This window comes from Volvox carteri (assembly GCF_000143455.1).
Source record: "Volvox carteri f. nagariensis unplaced genomic scaffold VOLCAscaffold_28, whole genome shotgun sequence".
Taxonomy (NCBI): domain Eukaryota; kingdom Viridiplantae; phylum Chlorophyta; class Chlorophyceae; order Chlamydomonadales; family Volvocaceae; genus Volvox; species Volvox carteri.
Genome location: NW_003307571.1, coordinates 1,147,733 through 1,160,187, shown reverse-complemented (window position 1 = coordinate 1,160,187; position 12,455 = coordinate 1,147,733). Strand labels below are relative to the sequence as shown.

At 52.4% G+C, this 12,455-nt stretch overlaps 2 protein-coding genes across 2 annotated transcripts in view; both read left to right on the top strand.

Annotated features, from left to right (window-relative positions):
• Positions 1 to 2,297: 2,297 nt before the first annotated feature.
• On the top strand, positions 2,298 to 10,074 carry VOLCADRAFT_92900 (uncharacterized protein; the record flags this gene model as incomplete). The annotated part of the gene is made up of 15 exons (XM_002952247.1): positions 2,298 to 2,826; positions 3,526 to 3,635; positions 3,813 to 3,879; positions 4,148 to 4,305; positions 4,601 to 4,729; positions 5,056 to 5,154; positions 5,513 to 5,611; positions 5,850 to 6,002; positions 7,268 to 7,465; positions 7,816 to 7,928; positions 8,295 to 8,349; positions 8,699 to 8,743; positions 8,870 to 8,962; positions 9,256 to 9,378; positions 9,871 to 10,074. The coding sequence occupies 15 exons, from the start codon at positions 2,298 to 2,300 to the stop codon at positions 10,072 to 10,074; spliced, it is 2,175 nt and encodes a 724-aa protein (XP_002952293.1).
• Positions 10,075 to 11,644: 1,570 nt separating this feature from the next.
• Positions 11,645 to 12,455, top strand: part of VOLCADRAFT_92899 (uncharacterized protein) — a gene marked incomplete at both ends in the record, with an annotated part of 5,970 nt that continues 5,159 nt past the window's right edge. The window contains 3 exons of the mRNA XM_002952246.1: positions 11,645 to 11,761; positions 11,933 to 12,052; positions 12,353 to 12,441. Coding sequence (XP_002952292.1) covers positions 11,645 to 11,761; positions 11,933 to 12,052; positions 12,353 to 12,441 — 326 coding nt within the window. The remainder of the gene's footprint in view (positions 11,762 to 11,932; positions 12,053 to 12,352; positions 12,442 to 12,455) is intronic.

Here is a 12,455-nt window from a genome sequence, read left to right as displayed (position 1 = left end):
TGTCTCCATATGAAGAACGTTGACGTTTGGCCCGCTCGTTGTTGACAACCGGAGTGGCGTCATTGTCGTCGGCTGGCTGCAGCGTTGCGTCCACATTGCCTACGACCTCTAGGCCGCCTTCATTAACGTCGCTAATGGCTTCAGTGAAGTTTAATATTTCCTTTAATGGCCTTCCACGTTTTGGGAGCTTCGGGTCCGAATATTTTGCAACGTTTGTTCCGGTCAGAAACAGTCCGATTTCTCGTTGACTTTCGGGCGTGACCTTCCTAACAGTATCCATGGCATTAAAGTACTATGATATGTTTAACATGTATGTCTCCTGTAAGATTCTAGCGGCTTTGGCATAAACAATCCATTTTTGGCTGGAGGAATGTACGGTCGGAATATTATTTATTCTTAATTTTCAGGACCGCAAACATTTTTTTATTCCGAATTCGGAATATTCCGCAAAAAAAAACGCTGGTGACTAATGTTGGTGCGCGCGTAAATGTTTCTTAACGCTTGGATGATTCGCTGAGCCAGGTGTGAGATTTTTTGAACTTAATGTTAGTGTGCGGCCAAGTGGAAACACCCTGTTATCCCTAGCTGGCGTGTGTGACGCTTTTTCCTAATTATGAAATATAGCCACAGTCGGTTTACGGCTCTGATGCTGTTGCTGGTTACAAAACCGGGGAAGCTTAGGGCAAACGGCAAGATGGGAAACTGGCTGGGATTTTTGGGCCTTACATTGTGGGGGAGCTTGTGGGGACAAGCGCTCACGCAACGACCGTTGCAAGAGCGCACGATGGCGCAGTCAAGCGCCTCAAAGGCAGCGACCCGCAGCCCGGCCATACACGCAGCTTGCACACACCTTTGGGCGCTAGTCTGGGCTCATAGTGCGGTGTTTCCTTTTCTCCGTGGCATTTACGCGTTTACCTTGGGCCTTCGGCTCGTATGGATAGTTTTACAGGTATGGGGTCACGCACCCCCACGCATGTAACACACACACACACACACACACACACACACACACACACACACACACACACACACACACACACACACACACACACACACACACACACACACACACACACACACACACACACACACACACACACACACACACACACACACACACACACACACACGTATACACACGCACAGCTCTGTTCCATTTCGTTGTACTGCTCCTACCTCGTCTGCATTTCCGCGGCATCACTGTGTTCCGGCAACTAGTCACGGCAATTTTCTACTTGATGTGCACGTGGTAGGATTGCCTTGGGTTGCCATTCATTTGGACAGCATGGAGGGATTTAGAGCTGCAGCTAACGCCAGCACCCAGGCCCTGATGAGCCCTAGTTAGTAAGGGCAAAGCAAGTCGTGTGCACCTGCTTGGCGTCTGGGTGTGAGAAAGAGTTCTACATGCGCAGCACAAATTCTCCTGCACAAGATCAGCTTACAACTGCAACACCTGGCAGTGAAAGGAGCCAGATACGGCATGCTGCCGCACATAAATGTGAGAGCGAAATTGCACGGCGGGTGCGCCTGGAGCAGATGTAGCGAGCATGCTTTGCAGATTTGGGTAAGTAACATGAATTGAAGAACGGGCCGAAAACGTGCCTCGGGGCAAAGGTGCGTGCTGAACCCGGCCCCTGAATCCGAGCGGATTTCTGTCAGGGAGTGTTTGCAAGATTTTACCACACTTCAGCTGTAAGCAAGGCTGCTGACGGATCTGGCTAAGGGAGGTCAGAAGCTCCGAGTTGTAGTCCAACGGCAGTTTGATGTGCACGGTATTTCGGCGGGTCCGTTCATGTTGTTCGGAACATAAACGGGCAGCGCCCCGAACTAGGTCCTTTTCCTACTTGTTTTCTGAAGTAAAAACTTGCATTTCGCTCATACAAAGATTTGGCGGCAAGGTAGGATTGACAGAACGAGGTGATGGCCATGGTGGCTTTTCCAATCTAGGTCCCGCAATCGAAGCAGGAGCTACCCCTCTGCTTGTATGCTCGCCATATGATCCCGACCGCTTACATGGCGGGCGGCTGTTGCGATCTATCTGGCAGGCACGTCTCCATTCAGCCACCCCTTCACATCAACATCTTCCCTGGGAAGTTCCCTCTGCGGACACACATTGAGGCACGTACGCGTCCGAGGGTTCGTCGGTGGCAATTGGAGCTTTGGAAGCGAAACTAAAACAGCCTCCCACTTTAAAATGCCTTCATTTGCCGCCGGTCTGAGACTCACAAGGAGCTTGGCCAGCCACAACTGCGCGTAAAGTGTTGTGTTTAAAGCTTGGAAGAGCACAAGTAGTCACCATGGACGCCGTCGATAATCCCACTGGCGCAGCTGCGGATGGCAGCGGTTGCCAGGTTGCCACGGCTGTCAACCCCCTTACGGAGGACAAACCGACAGTACTCAAGGCCAGCACCGCTTCAGGCACCGAAACAAGTGCCATTACCGCTGCTGTCCACGACGCTTCTGTGGGCTTGTCCAAGGCTTTTGATGGACTTGACAAGGTTCCCGCTGAAGCTTACGGGGATCAGAAAAACGTCGCCTCCACTGTCGCAGCCGGTGTCGCAGCCGAGGCGAGGTCATTGCTCGGCATATTCTCTCACCCTCATACTACATCTGTCAAGGCCTGGCCTGCTCGCCCCGACGGCACCATCTGCTTCCCAGAGCTTGACGACCCTGACTTCGCCGTGCCGGGGCTGGGCGATAAGGCTCCGATTGCCGTGTGCATCAGCGGCGGCGGCTTCCGAGCCACCACTCTGGGCCTTGGCTGGCTGCGCGGCTTGCAGCACCTGGGCTTGCTGAACAGAGTCCGCTACCTCAGCGTGATCTCCGGTAAGTTGCGGTTGCTGGCGTATTGTTCCTGCTCCGTACAGGGACTCAGCAGCACACACACGCATATATTGTATCCCTGCATATCACATATGACGGTGTGCGCGTTGAATGCAGTCGGCCAAGTGGCTGGTTTGACTAGCTAGGTAGCTGGCTGTCTACCTACTTGACTAAGTAGGCCTGGTAGGCGATCAACATAGGCACATGCACAGTTCTCGTTTCAAATATATATCATCCAGGCCGGGGTTCACCTGGAAGCGAGGGTACGTGTGGGATAGGTGAAGAGATGATGTAATGCTTGCTGGTTGGCCTGGAAGGAGATGTATGTGTGTACATGTGTGTGTGTGTGACACACGTGTGTGTCTGTTACACCTCGGTTGCATTACCCAGAGAGGTGTAACGAGCCCACCAAATAAGCCAGAGGTCCAGGGGCCTAGAAGCCACAAGCTAGATTAGAAACAAGTACGACCGCAAAAGATATAATCTACCAGGTGAATCCCAGGTTATGCAAACGCGCAGGCATTGACATACATATTGACGCACAGAAGCACAGGTTCACAGCAGAATCATGCGCACAAATGCACAGACGTCCTTTGACTTATCGGACCGAACTCCCTTCCTACTTGTTCACCGCCAATCCGCCCACCTATCCATACACGTGACCTCATGCATCCCCCCTCGTGCATGGCGATGCGGCTGCAGGTGCTTCGTGGCTGGGTGCGGCGCTGAGCTTCCAGCACAAGGCGGATGTGTCGACCTTTCTGGGCCCCTACTTGCCGCCCGAGGAATGCAATCTGACAGCTCTGGCCAAGGTACGTTCACACACAGCCTTCTCCTAGGGGGTAACCCCGCTCGCTGCATTCGCTGCATATAATTTCCGTTTCTTGGTCGGAAAAGAGCGAGGACGACAGAAATCCAAGCTCAAGTAGCCCCAAGGGCGGTCGTGGTTGCCGTACTCCCATGTGCCGTATCACCCGCAATAATATTAGGACCCCACACAAGATATGACCTTGGTTTGGGGCAGGTGCATAAGCCATGGAGGGGCCAGCTGGCAAGGTGGGAGTCAACCATGTGCACCTCCAACAGCGCATCAGACCGGGTCAGACACTGTTTCGGAGCAAAGCAGATTTTGCAAATTTCGCCGAAATGACGTCATGGTTTGCCTGCTACGGCCGTTCTCACTTTCCGCGAAGCCCTGGATACTCCTGATACTTTCGCGCGGGAAGTAAGGATTTATAAAAATATTTCGGTCGGCCCACGCGCTGCACAACTCCTAGCACTTAACCCTAGCATTCACCCCTGAGCCCCCTGCTACATCCCAAAGTAATCGGTTCCCGCCCGGCTGGTCGAACCTTATTATTGCGTACGGAGGTGGGCGACAAGGGCAAGTCATATGCACGTGCTGTGGCGGACGCAATGCCATTATTCACCTTCGTTCCCGAGGTTGCCCTAAGCCCCTTGGAGCACTTTCAAGAGCGCCTGGTGAGGTCTCCTTTCTACTTACTTACATGGACATATGTCGGCATATGTCCTGTTTATAGCAGCGAAATCGCGCATGCACGGGGGGAATTTATGTTCGTGGCTGGCAGTAAAATACTATTTTGTGAGCCTGTCAGCTTGTGATGCCTCGAGCACCACTACTGTGTGCGTGCGTATGTATGTCCGTGCTTGTGTAGGGCCTCGCGTGCACGTGCAATACCCCACCAGCTTTCCTGCTGCTGCTGTCTGCATACACCTCTGAAGCACGTCATGTTCCTTTTGATGGCTCTTAACGTAGCGTGCACCTTTGCTACTGCTATCTGTTGATGCTGCTGATAATGCCGATTATGTATCTGCCTTTGACACTGACGATTTGCTGCAGCACGATCATCTGAGGACTTTCCTGCGGCACAAGGATGACGTTGAGGTATGCAAATCGTAGCTGCATGCGCCAAGCGACACGCACACATACATGCATACATGCATGCATGCATGCATGCGCCCGCCCGATGCCAACATTATTGCTCATGTGCCGTGACTGCTGCTTCGCTGCCTTCTGTGTCATGTACTTAATTATCTGTGTCCCTCATTGCCGGTTTAAAAGGAAAATCATGTGCTGTGCGAGCGAATGCACCAGGTTAGCAGCATCTATCAAAGCATGTTGTGCCACGGATAGTGCAGCTCGACTGTGTCGTCCAGTTGCCCATCAGACTTATGCCCCCTGGCACACAGCACATCTCTGCGCCCGCGCAGGCCGCCAGGCAGTGGACGCGTGCCATGGCTGAGGCCTTCCTGAGGCCCTTTGGCCTGGGCGAGGTAGACAAGAGCACCGTGCGGGTTCCCGGAACGAAGGTGGGTGGCGGGAGGGGGTGGGGTGGTGGGAGGGTGGGGTGGCGGGAGGGGGTGGGGTGGTGGGAGGGATGGGAAGGGGTGGGCTGTGTGCAGCAGTACCAAGAACGCCTTCATCTCCGCTCGCACACGCTATCTTAGTCCACACAGTCGGATATACTTGTTTGGTAATGCACCTGCGCCTGCATATGCAGATACACATGCGGATACACATGCAGATACGCATGCGGATACACATGCAGATACACATGCGGATACACATGCAGATACACATGCGGATACACATGCAGATACACATGCGGATACACATGCAGATACACATGCGGATACACATGCACATGCACATGAACTGTTCGTGCAGATCGCGGAGAAGGTGACAGAGCGGGCATCCAAGGTGGGCCGGGGAAACAACATCTACGATGCTAATGTCAAGGACCTACCCTTCCTTATTATCGGCCAGGTGGGAGTTGGGGGAATGGAAGGGATGATTGTACGGTTGTACGGCGCGGGCGGCCGAGCTGTTCACTGTCTGAATGGTCAGGACTTCATTCGAACCACACAAGTGACACAAGAAAAGTTTCAGGACCACATAATCGCCCAGATGAATACACGTCTCCATTTTATGATCCAACATTTGCATTTTTTGCGATGGGGCGATGCCTGAACATCTTATTTGATTATCGATCCCCACCCATCAGGCGCTTTTGCTTCCTAGGGCGGATGCCAGGTTCTATCCCTTCGAGTGGACCGCCCTGTACGGCGGCTGTCCGGTAGCGTACAACGACATTCATCCCAAGCTGGGAGCCGGCTGGACTGAAACTCTGGGTCTGAACGCGCAGCTGGTCCGCAAGGTGTGCACACATGGCTGAACCTAGATGCAGGGATGGGTGGGCGGGAAGGGATTGAGTGCACACAGACATGGCTTCTTTCCTTGTTCCTCGTGCACAAGGGAGCTGCATTCAACGCACGTGTAATAAAAAGGCTCCGTATGACTCAATCGCGAGCCAACTACGAAGCGGCATATTATTATTATTATTATTATTATTATTATTATTATTATTATTATTATTATTATTATTATTATTATTATTATTATTATTATTATTATTATTATTATTATTATTATTATTATTATTATTATTATTATTATTATTATTATTATTATTGTTACACCGGTGTCCGCTCAACCTGGCGTGTGTTAAGGGGGGAACGCTCTGAGGTCTGTGCACCTAGTCAGTCCTATATGCTATATTCCCACCGCGTCACCTCTACGGGCCCTTTTCCACCCTAGAGTTCCACCTATCGTTGGTGAGGACGCCACACTGTCGCTGTGGGACACGACCAGTTATCGCAACCTGCCGGAGTCTGGTGCTCCTGTTACAACTTCAGGCCACGTGCATGTCGCACCGCCTCCCTACCCTTACACTACTGCACTCTACACAGCACCCTGCGCTTTGTCCTGGCGGAGGGTAGTTAACCCCCTACGACCCGCTTCACCCGCTGGGGGATTCCGCACCCCTCGTAGAGGTCACCATCTAAGGCTCGTGCGAGGTTCGGCCTAGCCATGCTACAGCAGCTTCTTGATAGGTACTTTGCTTGGACAGCTCCATAGACCTTGTGCATCCATTCCTCCTCCTCCTCGGCGCCTAGCCTTCTGGTGACGGACTTGTCATCACATACACCACGGGTTGCTCTGAGGAGAGCCTCAGAGGCTGATACATTATCAGCGAACAAGTCTCACAACCCATGGTGACGCCGGTGGGATTCGAACCCACATCTCCCATCGGTTAAGGTGGTGCTTTACCAATTAAGCTACGGCGCCCGAAGCGGCATACCACATTTTACGTGTGGCTGTGCGTAAAAACACGCATGAGCACGTGCATTCAGCAGTAATGGCGTGTGTTTTACACCTTGTGGAGCTGCGTTACTCTCCGAAGGCGTAACGGGCCCATACAAGCTCTGGGGGGCCCCAAGGCTGTCCAAGTCTAAGGCTGTCCAAAAAGGCTGTCCAAAAACGCAAGAAAATAAACCGAAATGACCTCGCAGAAGCCGCCAGACATAGAATAGAATGAATATCTTTGCCGTGTTGTTTCTCTTCCCGGCCGTCGGTCTACAGGACACCGTTGCTGACAGCGGGCCGTCCACCGCGGCGGTCAAGGCGGAGGTGCGACCGACGGGCCCAGCATCACTCGGCGAGGCCATGGGCATTAGCTCCGCCTACCTGTCGCTGGTGATCGGGGAGAAGAGGCCACACCTGCTCAACGTCCTCAAGGATGCCCTAGGGTTTCAGTCAGCTCAGTACTTCAATATGCAGGTTCGCTAGCTACGTACATGCCGTACATGTCGTACACATGCCGACACGGACATACTGTTACGACAGGCACGGGTGAACAAGCACAGCGGTTACGGTTGGTTGTAACACTTTGTTGTATAACGGTTGTACTGGTGATGTATCGCAGCGGTAGTGGTGGGTTCGATATGGCCAGCATCGATGCACTGCCTGCCTGCCTGTTTTGCAAGCGAGCGAGAGGGCGATGTATGCGGTCATGATGTGCACTGGTGGGACATAAGCAGCCCGCTTTCCGCCGTACATGCCCATAATGGCACGCTTGCTTCCAGCATGTCTTTCTCTTTTGATTGGGTCCATTGATTACTGCGTGTCAGGATTGGTCCACGAGCGAAGTGCTGCTGAGCGATGGCGGCGGATACGATCTGTACGGCATTTATCCGCTGCTGCGCCGCCAGCTGCCAAACATCATACTGTTCAACTGCAACGGGTAAGCTTACCCTTAAGGGTATTTCGCCGGATGTTTTTGGGCGGAGAGTATACGTAAAACAGATGGAAAACAGTGTTGCACAATTCCCAATAGTAACAGCCATATCAATCGTCGGAATACATTGCGTGCTTCCCTCTACCTGCCCATTCCTGCTGTCGGGTGACTCGCCGCGCTTGGCCGCTCTTGATATTAATAATATAATTGTGCAGAATACGAGGGCTGCTGTGTGTAGACTAGCAACTTCTGGCGAGTGACTAGGGTGACTAGGGTGACTAGGGAGAGGATATCTTGTGCCCCTTCATGCCAATGTCAAGCGTTCTCCCCGTTGCGGTTACCTCAGCAGCTTGGTAATCTGTTGCCCTGCAGGGTGCCTCTGCTGGACAACCTGAAGTCTTTTTGCTCCGACAAGGACCTGCCTGGCGTGAGTATGCTGTACACAGGGCACCAGCATATGGGCACCAACAGATAAGGCGTCAACCACGCTGTGGCCAACACGTGGTGCTGCTGCGGGGTCGCGTTGTGTGTAGGGTTGTTGGGGTTGAGGGATAGGGCTGCATGAAGGCAGCATGGCAAGGCAACAGGCCCATCCAAAACCTCAAGTACCGGAAAAAGATCTTGTCCATCCTCCTGCGGTCTCATCATTAGGGATCATCAGGGATAATCATTCTGTAGCTATTCCTGCATCGTGTAATTGCGTGCCCGCTCATCTCCGCCCTGTACATCTCATCCCACTCCGTTGGCCTCATTAATTCTCATGACTGCAAATGCAGCTGTTCGGCTGTCTGGATGACCCGGAGGCCAACCGGCAGCGCCAGGTGGGTTCGTGTTCTTGTTGGGGTTTTGTTTGATCGCGCTGCTGGCTGCCTAGTACCGCATCGGCTGCTGGTTCGTCTCGTTCACGTGTGTCGGTATGGCACGCACGTGTCCGCAATGATGTGCAGGTGTTCAAGCCGGAGGGCTTCCAGCGGCTTTTCGAGGCGCTGCGGAAGAAACAGGCCGTCGGCGAGGCGCCCGTGCACGCCGATTATTACGAGGTATATCCGTATGCACAGTATGTAATAAACGGCATTGTGTAGTAACAGGCATTCGTTTCGGAGAATTTTGTCATTTGGCCCCCGTATACTTTCCTACTGTTTCTTAATTACCTGCCTCTCACGCAGCAGCTTTAAAGCAAAATTTTGCTAAGGAAGGCCTGCTATGCAGATGCGAGTACGTCGGGAGGATTAGCTACGAATACGAAAGCGCATCTTCGTAAAAATGTGCCAAGTTGCGAGTGGCACCTGTATTCTTACTCGTGTATAACTAGTACGTCCGTATGTGCGTCCAGGTCCTGGACAATCGCCATCTGGGAATAAAAGGGGGCTGGACCGTCCGTGTCATGTGGGTGCTGAACGAGCGAATGGCCAAGTGGGAGGCGAAGCTGCCGGAAGCTACACGCAAAAAGATACTGGTGCGTGCGAATTTCTTGCAAGATACGTATCCAGTGGCCGTAATGGTGTAACCGTAACGTAACGGTGTAACCGTATCGTAACGGTGTAACTGCCTTAGGACAAAAAGGGGAACCCATGCCCTTTAGTTTATTGGGCACCGACCGATATATACGAAGGTGGACAACTACTAATAGGTGGGGCTGGCAGTGGCACTGCATGCACTCACAGGCCGCACCTGCTGCTGTCGCCAATGGGGGAATAAGAACGTGTTATAGCATTTAACTAGAGATACGACCGTAAAATGCATGGCCCGTAAAGCTTCTGCCTGCAATTTTTCACACATCGGTGAACAGCTGTACCTCTTTTGAGGGGGCCCTGTTTCAAGAGGGCATGAGCTTATCCAAAAGCTGCATGCACGCATTTGCCACCAATTCAGCAGCAGCCGCAGACCCAACACAGTAGTGTTTTACAGGTTGAAAATTACCCACGTGCACATGCACATGCACATGCAGGCGCCCAAGATGCAGGGTCTGCTTCCCCACGAGTCCACCCTCACGAGCTTCCCGTACGTGGAGCTGCTCAGCATGGACTACAGCCCCGAGCTAGTCAGTCTGCTGGCCAACCACGCAGCTTGGATGCTCGTCAGCAACAAGGAGCTAGTCACGGACATGCTGCGAGTGACGGCGCCGCCGCCTGCCGAGGCTGCGGTTGTGTAAATTGTTATTCAGAAAGCGGTAGATGGATAGATAGGGCGCGGGTAGCAGGCGGGCGGTGGTAGAGGCATGATGCAAGGACGGGTGGTAGATGCTAGAGCATGGTGGCGGAGCCTAGGTTGGGTATCCTGAGCTGTGTTTGACAGAGCATGATACAGCTGCTGCAGGCAACTACTGCCGGCGACAGCGGAATCAGGCGAGTTAAAGGGCTCCCTAGGCTTTGACGACCTGTGGCTTTCCTCATGGGACAGTAGCTAGGTTAGGACATCTAAGGATGATAGGAAAGACGATCTAGCTTAGTCGACAATATGCAGTCGGTTTCTGGGTTATGTTATACGAAGGACGCAAAGCGAGTTTGCTAACTGCAGCGATAACGAGAGAGAGGCATACTGCACCATGTAGTTATACGCCGGGCTACGTCGCACCCCTAGCCGGAATTCGAAGCTTCGCGGGGTTTTCGTTTAGTGTGTGCTGTCGCAATAGGCTGCATTCGCAAGCTATTTGCAATTCCTCAGATAGGTCTGTGGGATGTGTTTGCCGATATGCTTGCTGGAGTAGGGAACGGCTGGGTACTGCTAAGTCTTGTGGATATGATATCGGTTACAGTCAGTTGGACGTAGTTACTTGCGGTTAGAATAGGTAGAACGTGGAATGTTGATTGACATTTGTTGATCGATACAACCAGGAGTTGATCGGCTGTCGGATAAGAGAATTGGATTTGATACATTGCATTTCTTTCTATTCCTGCTGTAAAGAGCACAAGAATGCAGCATGCGTGTGGATCAGTTAAATGCAGCAAAACTTGTGATATTTGCAAGGAGGATAGGTCGATTTCCGATAAGGGCAAGTCGAACCTGATGCGAATCTGTCCAAACACGGAACGGAAATCGTGTAGTACATGTCTAGGCCTGACAAGTCAGTATCGCCTGCGTTGAGGCCTGCATTATTGTTGTCCAAGCAAAATCTATGCAGCACAGATGGATCAGCAGGATAGGGGCCTTTGCGGTAATCATCGACCGTCTGAGAAGGGAAGCTGTTGCCTGAAGATGGATATGTGAAGAGACTAATTGTCCAGGACTTCCGACGGAAAAACCCTTGGGCACCGTCGGGCACAGCCTCAAGCTTATTGGAAGTAAGGGGGATCATTGCTACGTGCTAAGGACAGTCTCCTTAGGGATAATGGAATCCGTGTTACTTTAGCTGTCCCTTGTTGAAATTCACGATATGATATGCTATGTGCTGCGAAATAACCGACCAACTGACAACTGGCCACGCAAATAGATGTCTATCTTCCTCAATGCAACAGCATTATATTACAAAAATGAAAGCACTTGCGGGACTACGGAGTCGCCCACGTTGCCGACTCGACAGTAGACTCACCTCTCACTTTTGTCCGCTTGACCCTATACTAAGAAGGCGTGTATTATGCACTAATAATGTCCCGTCTAAACAATTTTCTTTAGCCATCTACGATAGGTTGAACACTTCAGCTTGTTCAAATGCCATCAGCCAGACTCTGACTTCACCCTTGGAACCTAAGCACATAAACCTCAACCACAAGCGCGAAACATCCATGCGCCTTAACATTGTTGACGGAGCCTCGGCGCGACGATATGGACGGACAACTTCCCGGACGTCCGTGGTAATGGGGCAGTACGGCCGCTATGGGTCGGCCGCACATCGTTCCCAGGTACGTGGCTGAGACCTCCGCAAGGGCAGCTTCCAAAGAATCCAAGGAGCTAGGCAACATCATACCTAGGCATACCTATATGCGGCGCCATGTTTTCCCTTCTTCCTAACCTCTCTCCCCATGTTCCCCCCTGTGTCTCTCCTTTCTCGACTTCCCCGTGTCGTCCCACAGCCATGGCAGGTGGTGTCGGCGGTGTGTGCGGTGGCGATGCTGCTGTGCAACTTTCACCGATCTGTCTTCACGGCGCTGCTGCCGCTGATTGCCGGGTCACTGGCGCTGACACCTTCAGAGGTGAGAGGACACACAGGACGCTGCGCTCGTTGACTTTGGGCTCGGGGAAAAAAGCACCTTGACGAAGAGAGGAGAGCTAAGAGAAAGCCAGGAGGCGAAATGGAAAAATTTCAAAACCGTCCCTGGAGCTGTCACCTCATTCTCGTGACCTTCGTTCTCCCATTCTGCATGCTGCCTCCGTCCTAGGATGTTTTGCCGTCGCCTTAAAGCGTTTGCAGTTTTTTTCTTGGCGGTTATCTGTTCGCGGTTGGTGGTTATCTGTTGGTTGTGTCCTCATGTGGTGTAACGGTGCCGCCGCAGGTTGGCCTGGTTCAGTCGTCCATGCTGTGGGGCTACTTGGCGGGGCAGATACCTGCCGGTCGACTGGCGGATGAGCGGGGTGGCGACAGGTAGGAGCGGAGGG